At 49.9% G+C, this 17,185-nt stretch overlaps 1 protein-coding gene across 6 annotated transcripts in view; it reads left to right on the top strand.

Moving 5' to 3' along the window:
* SH3PXD2A (SH3 and PX domains 2A) overlaps positions 1–17,185 on the top strand; it is a 241,687-nt gene that overhangs the window by 54,628 nt on the left and 169,874 nt on the right. For 5 of the 6 annotated variants that reach the window (XR_007471233.1, XM_004265884.4, XM_033421090.2 and 2 more), the window contains one exon: positions 393–473. Coding sequence is in view for 4 of the 6 variants with exons in the window: in XM_004265884.4 (XP_004265932.1) it covers positions 393–473 (81 nt within the window). In the remaining 2 variants the exon portion in view is untranslated. Of the gene's footprint in view, positions 1–392; positions 474–9,957; positions 10,177–17,185 lie in introns of those variants that run through there. The other variant, XM_033421097.2, reaches the window with a different exon arrangement.

Raw genomic sequence — 17,185 nt, 5'->3', positions numbered from 1 at the left:
GTGGAAATAAGCTACTTAAAATTTTAAACAACTCCAAATTTATGTTCATTGTATAAAATACACATAAACAAGAAGAAGAACATTAAAACCACTTGTAACCCTACCCTCCTAAGATAATCATCCTTAGCATTTTATTGAATACCCTTCTAGGTGTGTGTGTGTGTGTGTGTGTGTGTGTGTGTGTGTGTGTGTGTGTGTGTGTGTGTGTGTGTGTATTTAGACACATGTGTAGCATCCATGTGTACCTGACACTGTGCTAAAGCCCTGGGGACAAAGATGAGAAAAAGGATGCTCCTGGCCTGGAACACCCACGGTCATGTTAAACGATGCCTGGCACAGCTTGAGGCCCTGCTTTAGTCACCCACTCACCTGCTCTTATCTTTTCCCCACAGGTATACATCATTAACGTGACCTGGTCCGACTCCACGTCCCAGACCATCTACCGGAGGTACAGCAAGTTCTTTGACCTGCAGGTGAGTGGGTCTGAGCTCAGATGGTGCCTGGTTCCACACGAAGTGGCGTGAGTGTCTGGTGGGTTGGCCTCTCTCATGTCCTCACTCATCCAGAGAATCCCCTTCCCAAGCTCTCAGGGTCAGAGTCTAGGCAGAGCAGAGGGACAGAAGAGGGAACCTCGGCGGTCAGGCTGGGTTGGGCTCAGTCCTGGATGATGCAGGCAGATACTTGGGGCTTCGCTGGCTTCCTCAGACGGTCTTAACAGTCATGCTTTGTCACCCTCCTTCGTCTGGAGGGTGGTAAACCAGGGCGGAAAGGCGGGAGGTTGGCCATGGGTGCTGTGTACTTGAGCAGACATGTGTCTGTAAACATCCAGGGTGAGACACAAGCCACCACATCATTGCAGGCAAAGAAAAGCAAACACACAGAAAAGACTGAAACAGAAAATAAGCTGTTTCTTGAACTACAGACACAAATGCGGCATACCGCTGTGTCTGTGTAACCAAATAAGGCTCTTATCTCCCTGTTTGTACAAGTGTATGATATGTGTGTCTCTCTAACATACCCAGGCATGTCACACAGGGGGATGGTAGCATGGATCCACAATTCCATTGTAGACACCTCCCTTGAGGCCAACTAATTTGATTAGGCCTCTTTAGGTTACAAGTAATAGTTTTACACTCATACTGGCTTAGACAAAAAGGAGACTTGGTTGGAAGGATATACCAGGGAAGCTTATGCAGTCAACCAGATGGTGGAAAGGGGAGAGAGGCAGTGGCTTCAGGAACACCTGAAACCAAAGCTGCTCTCCCTCTGTCTTGTCTTGGCTTCTCTCTGGGTACTGTCATCAGTAGTTCAGCTGTCAGTAGCTCCCAAATTTCATATCTTATGGTTCCCAACAGCAGAGAGACTGACTGTCTCCCAGTTCCAAATTGAAAAATCCCAGGCAAGACTCTGATTGGCCTGACTTGGGTCAGGTGCCCTCTCTGCACTAATCACTATGGTCTAGCGTAGACAGACATGAACACAGACATGGCCACCAGGGGACCCACCCCTGTTTATCAGAGGCAGGCACCAGACAAGGCAGAATTATTGAGAGTTGGGCAGCAACCCTTCCTATATCAGGAAGGGAAAGCTGAGAGGTTCTAGATTCTTCCTTAGGGCTATGAGCCTGGTTTAGGCCTATAAAAACACAAAGAAGAGACATCCACTGCTGGCCCTCACAACCAAGGTCCACTTCTTCCTTTGCAGGCCTCTGGTGGGGAGTCATCTTGGAGAGGCCAGGCTTGCATGTTTGCCTCCAAGTACCTGACTTTATCCCACTGTCATTATGGCTCTGTCTATGAGATGAGCCAAAGGTGAGCCAGCTCCCTGCATTACAAATCCTCTCTTAATCGCTAACAATATGGGGTTGAAAGCCACACCTTAAGCTCCTGCCTTCTTCCTCTTCCCCCATCAACTCCTGTCCAGTCTCCTCGTGTCCTTCCGGCATAAACTGTTGGGATTTGCTGATACCCCATCAATGGGTGTAGTGTGCTGGACAGGAAATGATCACTTAGTTGGGGAGAGGGAACCCTGAAAGGACTCATTGATGAGCCAGAGGGAAACTCTCAAATCAGAACTTTTCTCCCCCCTCTTTTCTGTTCTATTCCCCTACCCCCTCCCTAGTTACAGAATCTCACAGGAAAGGAATGCTGCTCCCCCCACTTCTCCCTTGCCTGGAGGGCTCATTTCCTGTGTGTTGAGAGGGGACACACGGCATGAGGCAGCTTGTACGATGCGCTGGCCCTAGTCATGAGCATGGCCAGGCCTGTCCATGTGGGTCATTGTTACTCTGTAGATGCAGTTTGGAAAGGGGTTGGGATGGTTCTTTGGAATTTAACCTTTCAACCAAGCATTTTGGGAACCCATTTTTCAGAACTTGACATGATGACTTGTAATGGCCTTCATTTTAGAAAGCCTTTCTTATTTATCAGGATCTCTGATTTTAATATGGCGTTCCTATAGAGGAAGAATAAATGGCATTGCTAATTCCGTCTCTGGTCACTGGTGGCTCTCAGAACTCAGCTTGGAGCTTAGGCACTGGGGACACATTGCCTGGGACCAGTTACTGGCTCTGTCACTCTGTAACTCCAGAGAGGTTCCTTCCTTAGCTTCTCCATCTTCTCATCTGTAGAATGAAGGTTCACATGGTACCCACCCAGTAGGGTTGTTGTGAGGAGGAAATGAGCAAATCCATGTTTTCCCCGGCACATGGTTGTCTAGTGAGTTACTTGGTGTTAACAGGTGACAAGGATGCTGGGCTGCCTGGCTGAAGGGTCTGGGCGCTTAGTACCTCCTGTCATGGTGTTGCTTTCTCGTTTTCATCCCTTGGCTTCACTCTGCTGAGTTGCCGCTCAGTGCCAGGGCTGTGTCAGAGCGTACACAGTCCCACAGGCTGTCTCTGGAGCTTGCCACTGGGACAGGACGGAGTGAGTTGGGAGGAGGGGTGTGAGCCGTAGAGCGCTATTCTCAGAATCCTTTTGGGCTGAGGCCCACCTTGGAACCCTGGAAGTACCGCGCCGACTAAGCCAGCCCGGGGAAAGCTGCCTAACTGGCTTTACTAACTCATGGTTCTGGGCTTTCTGGGGACTGTATACTTTTCTTTAGTATGAGTATATCCCATATATTGCAGGAGATATACTAAAAAGTTATTCATTGGGACTTCCTTGGCGGTCCAGTGGTTAAGAATCTGCGCTTCCACTGCAGGGAGCACGGGTTTGATCCCTGGTCAGGGGAACTAAGATCCTGTATGCCACATGGTGCAGCCAAAAAAAATTATTTTGAAGCTATTCATTGTTTATTTGAAATTCCTGTTTTATCCTTTGTCCTGTATTTTTCACTTGCTAAATCTGGCAGCCTTAGCCTGGCTGTGCATGGCAAGGGTGGAAGTATAAAGATGAGGAAACCAGGCTGGCTCGTGGTAAGAGTGAATTGGCCTTTGCCAAGGCCTCCACCACATTTGCACTTTTGCAGGGCAGAAGTGGCACAGGCGGAGGGACACTCATTTGAGAAGGACAAGGTCCCTTCCTTCTAGGAGTCTGTATCTAGTGGGGAAATAGACTTTTAAGCAATTTAGTCCACTGTAGATGAAATAAATACTAGATTGAGGTACAAGTAACATGCCAGGGGATGAAGAGGAAGGAAAGAGCATCCTTCTTGGGAGGGGGCAACTAAGAAGATGCCCATATATTTTTAAAATTTATTTATTTATTTATTTATATTTATTTTTGGCTGCACTGGATCTTTGTTGCTGCGCACGGGCTTTCTCTAGTTGCAGCAAGCGGGGGCTCCTCTTCGTTGCAGTGCGCGGGCTTCTCATTGCGGTGGCTTCTCTTGTCGCGGAGCACGGGCTCTAGGCACACGGGCTCAGTAGTTGTGGCACGCGGGCTCTAGAGCGCAGGCTCAGTAGTTGTGAGGCACGGGCTTAGTTGCTCCGCGGCATGTGGGATCTTCCCGGACCAGGGCTCCAACCTGTGTCCCCTGCCTTGGCAGGTGTATTCTTAACCACTGCACCACCAGGGGAGCCCTGCCCATATGGTTTTGATTGGTGACAGTGGCCTAGAGTGATACAGCCACCACCCCCACTCCAGTTTGAGGGGATTTGGTTGCTTTTTGAGATTTATAGTTATCGAGGTAAAGTATGTCCCTAACTTATTTCTTAGTTTGTTCGTTCATTTATGCGTACTTGTCTGCCTCCTCTCCATCTGTCCATCCATCTGTCCATCTGCCCATCTATCCATCCATCCATCTATCCATCTATCCCAATCTATTCAGTCTTAAGTGCCTGCCTTCTGTGTCCCAGGAAGGATGCCAGGCTCTGGGTGGGGATTTATTGGTGAGCAAAGGCAGATCTGGTTACTGCTTTTATGGGACTTACAGCTTAATGAGGAAAGACAGATTTTAGTTTAAAAATGTATATACATATTATTTTATATGATTCCAAATGCTACAGAGAGAAGCACCATAGACATATTTTAGGGAAACCTTATACTCTGGTATCAGAGCAGACTTCCCTGAAGAAGTAAGTTTATCTGACAGACCAATGAGTTATTTTCTTTTATTTTGGGGGCTCAGGGTTTCTTTTATGCATCTTTCCAGACAAGCAAGAATGTACATATACAATTCTAATAACCCGCTTGGTCATTCACGCCCCCCTGAAATCCTTCCAAGGGCACTAGGATTAGACCCTCTACTCTGCCCAAAACCTTCTTCTCTTCCCATGTTTCTTTCTTGAGCCTTCAGCCCCAGTGGTTCTGCCACCTTCTCACTCAAGGGCCTGTGAACCCAGCCCCTCTTCCCACCCACTGGGAAGCACCAGGTATGGAACCTTTAGACTTGTGCTGTCCGATGCAGTAAGCCACCAGCCACATGCGGCTAGTTACGTGTAAATTTAAGTTAATTTAAAAACTTAAAGATCAAATTTTAAAAATTCAATTAAGTTCATTTAATTATTTTTAAATGAAATGAAATTTAGTTTCTTCGTCATACTTGCTGCATTGCAAGTGCCCAAGAGCCGCAGTGGCTAATGGCTACATACCGAGCAGATACAGAACATTTCTACCATCACAGGAAGTTCTATCGGACTGTGCTGCCTCTGACCATTGGGGACACACAGCAGGCTCGATCTGGCTTTATGCCCACCCCAGTGTGCTCTGCCACCTCCCAGGCCCTCCCCAGTTGTCCTCTAACATCTTCCAGGGCCCCTGCTGCAGGAGGGGGACTGTTTCCACCGTGATTTGCCCCATCCATAGAGCAATTCAAATTCAACAGCTCTTCCAAACACCTCTTCTGGAAACCAGGTCAGTTACTAGAAAGGGCTTCTAAGGGCATTTCAGATGTCAAGCTGGGAACAGGGAAAGGAGAGGCTCTAGGTCTCCAAGTGGAAATTGGTTTCTTCTAAAAATAATCCACCACTCAGCCCTATCTGACCAAGAAAGGGACCTGTCCCAGAGGGAGCTGGCAGGGACAAGGCCTGATATTGAGGCCTGTTTAGTTATAAAGAGTTTGGATTACTTGGAGGTGGAGTTAAGGGGAGAGGGAGCAGGGAAAAGGACCGCAGATGCTCTTAAGTTGCCTTCTCTTTGGTGCTGGACCACGTTCCCAGCCTCTGTAAATTTCCTTGCACAGCTCCTTCACTGTTAAGTGTCTCCCCCAAGACCTGGCCCCACCAAGGAAGGACCGGAAGGCTCTCTGAAGCTCCGGCTCCATCAAAGGTTGTTTCACAATCTGACCTACAAGGCGCTGGGATGCAGTAATTGCTCTGCAAACATTGGCTCCATAGTGCTGCTGGCCCTTTAGTCTGAACTCTGGCCAGTGAGTGCACAGGGTCAATATTTGATCAGAGCTGGGAGAGGCTCTTTAGCCTCCCCCATGCTGCTTGGGAGATAGAGTTAAGAAGGCTGTTCAGGTTTGCTCATTTGTTCTAAAGGGCTTAACCTATTATGAAGAGCTTTTATCTCTCTTCCTTATTCATCTCTCCAGTGTCTCCACCCACTTACCCACCCAGGGTCACACTCACTTTTCAGCTCTCAAATAGCCAGGCTTATGATGGGTGAACAAAACTATAATCTGCAAATTGTTAATAACCAACCTTAGGAGGGATGTGTATGTGTGTGTGGGCGTGTTCTGATGGAATATATGGAGAGTTACAGGATCACAGCATTTTTATAATTAGAAGAGCTCTACCCCCCAGTCCCTCATTGCAGGTAAACATCTGTGTTCATTTTTCTATTCCTTAAATTTATGTGAGCTTTAGTTTGGTTTGATGTCCAGAGCAGGCCTCAGCTCAGGTCAAACTGGGGTGATCCTGGTGTGTGCAGGGATCAACCTGAGAGTAGAAGAGGGGTCTGGGGGAGGTGTCTTCCCTGCAGGCTCTGTCTTTTAATCATCAAGGCAAGCTCTGTGTTGTTTGAGATCATTGACCCTAGACTAAAGCCTGGGGGAGGTAACTTGCCACGTTCTAAGAACAGTTTTGTACCAAGGATTCTAGAGAGTCCCAGCACATGGTGTGGCAGTTCTAGTGCCAGCAGTGCGATAAGCTGAGGGTCATTGTGATTGCTCGCATGCCCTGGACAGACAAGAGCATTGGCCTTAACTGAGGTCAGTCCCCAGTCCCAGGAAGCCTCCTATTGTTTGCCGTGGCAAAAATGGGAAACATAGGGGATGGCTAAGTAAGCTGTTGTCTCATACCACTTTGTACAACAGTCAAAACCATAGAGACTGATCGGTCCCATGGATGGAGCTCTAAGAAATGTTAATGAATGCCCAGTGCGAGTTTCAAAACATTGTATCATAGCAATTATGCAAAAACAACAAGATACATCTTGTATAAGTACATGCACAGCATAAGTATGCAATTATTTTTAAAAGGTCTGGAAGGATACACTCCAAATTGGTAAAAGAGTTATCTCTGGAAGAGGGCTGGGGACATGGATGGGAGGGAGGGCTTGGTCAAAGGGGAACCTTAGCCTTATTTGTAATGTCTTACTTTTTTTAAAAAGGAGAATGTATTCATGTATTACTTACAACATTTATATATAATAATTAAAAGATACCTGTGGGAAGAGGTGGGAAAAGTGGGAGGTCTAAAATAAACTGTGTTCCTCCCGGTCATTACAGTATAATGGGACAGAAAACACACAGGTTAAAAAAATAGACATTAATAACATATCTAACAAGAGAAAGAAAATGAAAATGATTATTAAAATCACATTACCTCATATTTCCTGAATCACCATTCTAGATCATTCCTATGGAATGTAACTGGTTAGAATCCATTACAGCAAACCCCAGGGACCTGTCCAAATTATCTTGTCAAACTGGAATCTTGTATTCCAGTATTGCCTACAACACATGAACTGTGTATTGGGCCAAGAAGCACTTGGGTGGCGGTTCTTGTGTCATGATGAACCACGCTGAGAGCTTCTTGGCTGTGGAGTGAAGTGGTTAAGGGCAGGTACTCCAGGGTCAGCTCCAGCACTTACTAGCTGTATATAACCTTTGGTGAGTTCTTTAACCTCTCTGTACCTCGGTTTTCTCATCTGTGTAATGGGGATAATAAAAATACCTGCCTCATGGGGTGATAGTAAGAATGAAATGAGACAATCCATGTAAAGAAAGCCCTGAGAATAGTGACTGGTGTGGAGTCCCTAGACAGGGAAGCTGAGAACTCACCAGTTAGGTCCTCAGAAACTTAACTTCAAGAGAAAATAGCTGGACATCCCTACTCCAGCTGGAGGCCGAGGTTTCTTCCTGTGCCCCATCTATACAGACTTCACTTTCACCACATAGCTCTGTCTGCGTCCAGGTGGGAGAGGCAGGTGGTGGTGGTTAGGTCTTCCCAGATAAACTGTTTCACCTCCGAAGTGTAATTACCAATCCACCATCCTCTGTTAGGAAAACACTGCTGTTCAGAAAGTTGCTATTTGTCGACAGTTTTTCCTTGCTCTTGGAAAGAGGCATCTTTCAGATTCCTGATGGAACACAGGGGGATTCCAGGGGAGCCCTGTGGGGATTCCAGTAGCTCCTGGGAATTCTGTGGCTGGCTTCCCCTCCACCGGGAGCTGGCTCTGCCTCAGCTGCTCCCTTTCATCTGGCCCCACGGCCTGAGGGTGAACTCCAGTTTCCTCTCTGTCTACCGATTTCCCCTCTGGCAGGTTCTGCCTAGTGGAGGGGAGAGTGTCGTAGGGTGTCTGTTCTCCAGGAAGTGTTGGGTGGGGAAGGCCTGGGGAAATGGTACCTCCAGGCCGGCTCAGGTTGGAAAGCTGTTCACTGAGTTGGAATCCTGGGTTGCTCGGTGCCCGGCTAGCGTGCACTTGAAGGTGGGTTTATTTTTTTTCCACTCCAAGCAGATGAAGTTTGCAGTTTGTACAGTGACTCCTTCTTGTGCATTTTCCCCAGCCCCACGGGTTTAGGAATGACCTTGTACATGAGGGGTCTTGCAGGTCCAGAATAGATGGAGAGAGGTGACCATGGGCATCGTACATGGGGCAGGGTCTCCACACGTCCGTGCCAGATGCGTACGGTGGCAGGGTCTGCTGTCAGCCATCCCCACCGTCTGCCCCGGGCAGAGCTTAAGGATGCAAAGAGAGGAGAGGAGCTTGTCCAACGGTCTGAAGCAGCCAGAGCTGTGGGATCCTTGTCATGCTGCAGGTGCACTTGGGAAATTCATCTTTTCCTGTAGAGATGAGTACCTGGTCTGTGAGCACCTGTCTTGGTACCTGCGTGCATTTGGTGCATGTGGTCTTCCTGGCAAATGGTCTGTAGGTGGTCCTGGCACACGTCTCCCAAGGAGTTCCTCAGGGACCAAGCCGTGTCGGACGAAAACCTCACTTGTGACCGCCAGGAAGTCAGGAGCCATCTCTGCCTTTTTCTGTTCGCTCATCCTCCCTCAGGGGCAAGGTGGGATTGTCACACAGTGGGGGAAGCCCCTTTGTAGACACTGGGGAAGATTGTAAGAAAAGCTGGAATGTCCTCTGGGTAGTAAACCTTGGCACTATTCATTGGCTCTAAGCTTCTGGGTGAAGTCTGGTGGGTGTGGGCACTGGGGACTTAGGGAGCTGCCTGCTCCCCCAGTAACTGTCCTGCAGGGCGGACGAGAACACATCTTTCGGGGAGAGAAATCAGCTGTGTGCAAATATCTCAACATGGGAGGTACATGCTTGCCGACCAGCATTAACCAGATCTGCTGGCGAACTGGGGTGGAATTGAGTTTCATGACCAGAAGGCCCTTAGAAATCATCTATCAGGATGATAACATATCTGGCACTCATGCTGCCACTTTCTGGTCTTGTGTCCACAGCAGGCATCACTAATTGATCACAGCACATTCCCATCCCGTGCCCGTGGCTGACACTGTTCCATGGGTCCTGAGCCCATACATGGTCTCAGAGTCTTTCTGAAAAAACAAACCCAGATATCTTCAGGAAGACACTACCTATCAATTGGCAATGGTACCTTGAGATGAAATTTATTGGCCACCCTCTGATGTAGTCCATTTCCTTTATTTGACAGATGAGGAAATGAGGCCCTAAGAGGGGAAGTGACTCGTCTACATGACAGGGCCAGCAAGTGACAGCAGGACTAGAGCTCAGGCGCTCTAGCTTTAGTTTATTCCAATCTGGAATTCTAGCCTCCCCTCCAGAAGTCTTCGTTCTGTTTTTGGTTGAGGAGGGCAGGAAGCCCCTGTTGCATCACCAAGAGAGCTCCTGGGGGGAGGGGGCAATCATTCACCCTTCCTGGAGAGAAGATGCCTGTGCAGAGCAGAAGACTTCTCTCCGCCTCCCAGAAAGTTCTGCCCAGCTGCTGCCTGGAGCTCAGCCCAAGCGTCCTGCCTACCACTGCCCACTTCTCTCATTGGGTAATAAATCTCAGCTTTGCCAGAGGTGGCATCTGAGTCAGGCCACACCTGCCTGATTGCTCCGAGCTGCACACCTTGTTTTCCCGGCGTGAGGGTGTCATGTCAGGGTGTGTTTGGGTGTGACATCAGCGAGGCCCTGCTGCCACCACTTCCCTCTTCCTCAGGCCCCAAGGTCTGACGTGCAAACTCAGCTCTGCCCGCACCGGGCCCCCATCTACCCCTCTTTGGATAACAAATGGAGAGTTGGCTGCACAGTGCATGGGGGCACAGTATCCCCTCCAAGCTGGAGAATGAAGGGAAGGAAGATCTCTAGTGGTGGCCAGGTGAGTGGTGTGTGTGTGTGTGTGTGTGTGTGTGTGTGTGTGCGCGCGCGCGCGCGAGCTGCGTGAAGCCTTCAACTGTGACCAAGGCACTGCCTTCCCACAGGAAGGAATTTCAAGTCAGTCCTGGCATCTTGGAGGAGTGCCAGCTACATGCCTGGCACTAGGCTTGGTAATGGGGACCCCGAGGGGAGAAGTCAGGGTCATCCTGGGTGGAAAAGCCAGGCTGACAGCCTTAGCCTGAGCCAGAGCCGCCAACTGGTGGGAGAATCAGGGTAGGCGCAGAAGGCGTAGAATGGGTGAGCAATCAGGGTGTAGACCACTGCCATCAGCCCTGCTGCTTGGGCATCCCAGCCTGCTTGTTGAGGTCTTGGCGTCCTTGTATCCCCTCCGCAACAGCAGCAACAGTTGGTTTTGCTTTTGACTCTTGTGGACCTGAGACAGCCAGTGTGAACTGTGGGAGCCTGAGTTGTGGGCTTGTTGGAAGGAAGACAGCCACAAGCCAGGTGACCCAGAGATGCAGTGATTTCCCTCACCGGCACCCTGCCACCCCTGGGCATCAGCCCCCATGTGATTGGGGGAGCTGCAATTACTGCATCTCCAGTACATTTCCTCAGGCCAGGCCATTGTGCGAGTTACTGGAGAATTGTAGTTCTTTCCTTTATATCCAAAATTTAGCTAGAGCCAAGGAAAAAAGATTTTAGATTCCTCAGAGACCTCCACAGTTGGGTGACAGCAGGCTCTCCAAAAGAGCCTGTGGGATTCTTGGTACCAACTTCCCAACTTTCCGAGTGGAGTAGTTTGCTCTCAGTGATGGGAAGCTCAGGCTTTGTTGTTAGACAGACTTACATGAATGTGACCTCATCCCTACTACCTCTTATCAGCTGTGTGACCCTGGGCCATTACCTAACCTCCAAGAGACTCAGCCTTCTCATCTGCTAAATGACTCTAATTGCAAAAACTGCTTCATGGAGTCCTTGTGAGATTTTTAGGAGACAACACACAGGAAACCTTTCCCACTGAGACTGAAGCAGCTATGGAGAGCCATTAGGATGGCGATCACAGCCTGTGGACATGGTGTCTGTCCAGCCTGAACTAGGGAAACATTCCCAGCCACGAAAGGGTCTTAGGCACCCCCAAGCTGCAGTAAATGAATGTTCCAGGGCTGGCCAGGAGACAGCCCCAAATGCCAGCCAGGGTTTGGCTCCATCTGCTAATTAGGGAGCATTTATCTGGTGCCCAGCAGAACAAAGTGGCCAGTTCAGCCATGCTGGAAGGCTGAGCTCAGTGCTGGCTGGGGGCTGGGGAGGAGACTCGGAATGGGACGGGCATGGGGGCATCCCTGGGGCTAAATGGACCACATTCAGAAATGGCTTAAAAAAAACCCCACCCAAACAGGAAGCATGAGGCTGGTGTACAGGCTGGAGCTGAGATGCTGGCAGAGAGGGTGGCTCTGGCACACAACAAGCAGCCATTCTTCCCACTGAGACGGTGCCGACCTGCTCTCCTCGGGGCATCTCTGGTGAAGGCCGGCCTGCTGGCTCCCCAAGGAAACGAGCTTGTTTTTATCCTGTGGGTGGAGGGGAGGGATGGCCTAAGAAATCGAACACATGTAGGAGGGCTCAAAACTGAGATTTTATCCGTCGTATTATGTACTTGGGGGACACTTTGGGCCAGTTTGGAATACCTAGGTTTCTTGGCTGTGTAGTTGAGAAACGAGGTGAGGGAGGGTAGAGCTGCAGAACCACCCTTTCTGCAGGTGGGGGCCCAGGATCTAGACCGGCCGTCTGGCTCTGGACTCCACAGGCTAAACCCTTCTGTCCACTCTCCCCTGTAACTTTGATGTGCCCCTACATGGGCTAGAGCACTGCAGAGCCAGCCTGGGAGATCCCAGCACCTCAGAGAGGAGGGGGGTCCTTTCCCTCCCTTACCAGGAAGGCTTCAGCTGCAGAGCAGGTGGGGCTGGGCTGGCCTCTGGAGGTGGGTACTGCCCTGACCCACTGCCCAGGCTGGGGAGGGTTTGGGCTGGGCTGATAGAGAGAGAAATGGTCAGTTTCTGTATGTTCATTTCCTTTTCTCTGCCCTTGAGTCTTGGATTCTCCCTATGGTGTTCTCTCTGTGTCTCTCTCTTTCCCCAGTTTCTCGTTATCTCTATCTCCCAAGGGTCTCTGAGTCTGGGCCTGTCTCTGGGCATAGCTCTGTTCATCCCTGTGACCTTTCCCCAGCCTCCTTTCTGGAGGTGTTTTCTCTGGCTCTGCTATGTCTTTGTCAGTCTCTGGGTCTCTTTTGTCTGTATGTCTTCCCCCCGGGATGCTGCCATGTCCCAAGCAGGAGTCTGGGAGAAGGGCAGGTGAGGGCCTGACTGTGACCTGTATGGAGGGTCGCTGACTGTGATGAGCAAGGGGCTTGGCACGTCTACACCCTCAAAGGCAAAAGCCCCGATGGGGAGTGGGGCTGCTTCCCCTTCTCAGGGGAAATTAACCATTTTCCTGACAATGGCTTATGTGTAGACATTCCTTTTGGAATCCAGTGACGGTCTTGGCACCCTGGTGGGGAGCCTGCCCTGCCTCCAGAGGGCACCCGTGATGGCCAGCCATTGGTCTTCCCCCTGCTAGAAGAGATGTGACTGCAGTCCCCCTGCCCCAGGCCTGGCGGTGCTCTCAGCCCTCACCCAGGCTGCCCCAGAGAGTCGGGCTCGGGGCTCCTGTGGGTAAGGTGGGGACCACAGGCTGGCTCTTCCTCTTCTCTAGCTGGACAGAGGGTCTCATCTATCTGTTCCATCGCCTAATCCCTTCCTGCCCCGTGCTGGCTGTTCCTCCAGGGCCACGCCTGCCCCACTGCTGTCCCCACTAGAAATAGCTGAGCAGTAGGCATTCGCCCAGGCGAGGGCATGGCCCTTGCAGGCTAGCCCCCAAATATGGTACCAGCTGTCGGGCATCTGGGTCAGGTAGGGCACCAGGAATAGGCTTGGGGTGGGGCTCTGTTCTCCTTGGGCATCTTCTCAATGGGGGCTAGTTCTCTGGGCCCAGACTCTGTCGTCAGCTAGAAGGCGGGTGGGGGTGAGCACCTGACCATGTTTGTTGAACACCTGCTATGGGCAAGTCACTGGGTCCAGGGTGGGGCTGAGCGGTGGAGACAGATGCAGCATGAACTGACCGCAGGCTGACCCTTCAAGGCATCTCCACTTAAAAGTCACACGTATGCCTGCACCTCAGCGTGCTCCGAACCCAGCCCCTATCTAGACCCCCCCGTCCTCCTTCCCCTCCTCCCTCCTTCCCTCTCTCAGTCACTGCACCACCTCTTACCCCTGCAGATCCCTCCTCTCTGCCCCAGGCCCCTCGGCCAAGCCCTCCTGATTCCTCCCTTGTATCTACTGCCTTGTTACCAGGCCTCCCAATGCTCCAGTCCGGCCCCTTCCAGCTGCTTCTGTGCATTGCAGCCAGTCAGCTTTCCTTTTCTAGTGTTTATTTTTAATTATGAATTTTTTTTAATCCTACAGAAAACAATATAATGCATCTGTAGACCTACTGATTTAACAGATGTTCACATTTTGCTACATTTTATTCACGTTTATTTTAAAGTGAGGTGTAATTGACATCAGAGACTTTTTTTAAAGAAATAAATTGGTGCCGATAGAGGAGGTGTCTGATGAATGCTAGATTCCCTTCCTCCCGCCTCAGGTTTTACCGAGAAGGTGGAACTGGAGGTGGGCCTAGGGGAAGGGCTGGGTTTGGTGGGCTGAGAAGGCACCCAGGCAGGGAGACTGCACGTGTGAAGGTGTGGAGGCAGGACTGCCTGGCACGGCCCAGGTCAGGGGATCCCTGCTTCTGCAGAGGATGGAGCCCCGCAGGGAGGAGCACAGGTGCCTGCGGTCCTCCAGCGGCCAAGCCCTTTCCCGCCTTGCCCTTCCTCGTCCTCCCACACCTCGTCCTAGGTGGGTAGCTGCCGTGTTTATGAGGTCGCGAGGAGAAGCCATCACCTGGGTCTGCATCAGTGCTGTCACCTGGACAGCCAACCTGCAGCTGGGCGCCAGGGTGGGCTCCGCGGGGAGCTCTTCCTCTTGTGTTCCCTGCTTCCCTGGCAGGAGTCAGGTTCTCCCCTCCAGGAAAGCCTCGTGAAAGCAGCTGGCCTGGTGCAGAGGCTGGGGAGGGGTAGGGTGGCCAGCCTCACTGCATGGGCCACTTGACTAGGCTCCCCTGGCAACTCTGCCTGAGTTTTAGTTTTTGCTTCGGGGATTTTTCTCTTTTTCTTCTGGTCTCCACCTTGCCTTCCCCTTCCATGAACTGTGAACAGACACTAGGACACCCTTAGCCTAAAGGGCCTCCAGAAAGGAGAAATTGCAAGAAAAGCCTCCTGTGGGCCAAATGGCCGACCTCAGTGACCAGGAAGGGAGCCCTCAAGGCAGCAATGCAGCGTCAGCCCTTGATGTCATCAGGCCAGATCTGGGCACTCGGGCTGCCCAGGTCAGCTGTTAGGAACACCTGAGGTGCCAAAGGGATTCAAACCCTTTGAATGCAGCCAAGCTCTGCCCTCTTCCTCTCCGTCTGCTCTGCCCCCACCCTGGTCCAGCCCCATCACCTCCCACCTGGGCAGCTGAGCAGGCCTCCTGGGGGACCTCCCCTCACATTCTTGTCTTCCCACCAGTGATCCTTCTAAAAATAAATCAGATCGTATCACACACCCCTTTTATAACCTTTCTGAAAGCCTTCCTTTCTTTTGGGAATGAACCCCCAGTTCCTTACCGCCAGGCCCTGTGTGGTGGGTCCCCACCTGCCCTTCTAGACCTGTCCCCTGCCATCCTCCTTTCCTGTCTCTCAGCTCACCCCCTTGATCCTGGGGCCCCAAGTGCAGTGCTCTCTCAGTGCCTTTGCCATTGCTGTCCCCTCTCCCTCGAACTCCGTTCCCCCAGGTCTTCAAGCAGCTGACTCCTTCTGGTTACTCGGGCCTCACATGACACCTCCCAGAGAGGCCTTCCTTGATCACTTCCTCAGAGACCCCCCCCAGCCCTGTCACATTGTCACATTCTGTTGTCTTCAACAATCTATCATTATCTTATTTAACTCATTGTCTCTTGGTTATGTGTCATCCCGGCTGGAATGTGAGCTTTAGGAGAGCAAAATCTTGCTTTCTCATTAACTTCTGTTTTCCCAGTGCCTAGAACAGTGCCTGACAGAGCAGGGGCTCAGGAAATTGTTGTCGAATGAATGGATGGGTGCATGGCGAGCTGGCACTGAGTGCAGGAAATGGGGAGAGAGAGGCCCGCAACCTCCTTCTCCATGCGCCAAAGACAATGTCTGCTGCGTAGCTCCTGTTGCTCCTCCTGGATGCCCATCTTTGCTTGTAGGCTGGACTTGCCGTTAGGGACACTTGTAAGGATTAGCTGGAATAGAAAGTAACTTTCAACTTTAAAAATATTAGAGGGCTTCCCTGGTGGCGCAGTGGTTGAGAGTCCGCCTGCCGATGCAGTGGACGCGGGTTCATGCCCCAGTCTGGGAAGATCCCACATGCCGCAGAGTGGCTGGGCCCGTGAGCCATGGCCGCTGAGCCTGCGCGTCCGGAGCCTGTGCTCTGCAACGGGAGAGGCCACAACAGTGAGAGCCCTGCGTACCGCAAAAAAAAAATATATATATATATTAGAGAACGAGGTGCATCTGGAAAACAAGAATACAATGCTGAGAAAAATATGCAAAGATCACTAAAAGTTATGAGAAATTAGAAATGCCATTGCAAAATAAGAAATTCAATAGAGGGTCTGGGGGAAAAATAAAGAAATCTTCTAAAATATTAAAAAACAGAACTTGAAAGAAAAGTTAAGACAAAGAAGATCAACCCAGGGGGTTCAATATCTGTTGAACAGGAGCTCCTACATGAGAGAACAGAAAATATAACAATGTAACAGAGAGGGAGAGAAATTAATGAAAACAAATTTTCTAATAATGAAAAGAATATGTCTTTGGATTGAAAATTCTTATAAATGCTTCGGGTTGGTTATTTCCAAAGATGGCCACAACATCTCCTGTACCACGTGACTTTTGCGATAAGACTTTATCACTTCTTTCATTAAAAAGAGTTTCCTTAGTCTAAAGGTCTCCCAACTGAGCTATTTCGACAATTATACTCCAATAAGGATGTTAAAAACAAGACAAAACAAAACAATATGATTGTTATCCATTTGGGCCAGATTAATAAGAAAAACAGAAACCACATTGTTTCAACAGAAAGATTACAATGTAGGTAATTGGTGATCTAACTCTGGCCAACTAGGAAGCAACTAGTCACTCACTGGCAGTGAAAAAACCCCTAGAGTTTTGGCCACTGGACTAGCCCCTCCACTCGGCCCCTGTACTAGGTTGTCTCCCCTGTAGTATTTGTTGTATTGTCACCTCCCACCACGATCATGATGGTGGCATCCATGGCAGCTCTGTTGGTTCACTCTCAACTCAGTGTGTTCTGTAACCCCTTTCCTCTGGGATAGTCAGATATGTGATTCCCTTCATACCTCATAGAAGCCAAGAGAAGCTTAGGTGCACTTAAGTCCTTCTTATGCGTAACTATAATGGGTGCAGTTTCCCAACATGCATCTCCTAATGAGTGTGAAACCATCCTGTTAAACAGTCTCCATTTAGATTCCCAAATACGATTATGGAACAAGTTCCTCACTGCCATTTCAAGCCGCTTCAGTCAAATTCACCTCCTACCTCTCGGCATCTGTCTAGAGAGAGGAGATCAAGACATACATTCTACTGACAGCCTCATTTATCTGCTGTCTTCCTTATCATTGAAATCCCTCAAGAGTCTGTTTTGCTCTGGACCTCTCTATGTTGAACTCTATGATATAGCTCACCAGGTCTGTAGGTCAATATATTCAATGTATGCAAGCCAGTATTTAGGAAAGTATTTATTCCTAGATAAAGCTTTGTTTTAAATATAGTTGTCTGTCTTTAAAACAGAAAAATATGCTATTATGAAGATCAGAAAAAAAAAAGGAAGTTTCCTCTATTCTTAATCCTGT

This window comes from Orcinus orca, chromosome 14 (genome assembly GCF_937001465.1).
Source record: "Orcinus orca chromosome 14, mOrcOrc1.1, whole genome shotgun sequence".
In the NCBI taxonomy this organism is placed as follows: Eukaryota; Metazoa; Chordata; class Mammalia; order Artiodactyla; family Delphinidae; genus Orcinus; species Orcinus orca.
Note: the sequence above shows the minus strand (reverse complement) of the source record. Positions and strands in the feature narration are given on the sequence as shown.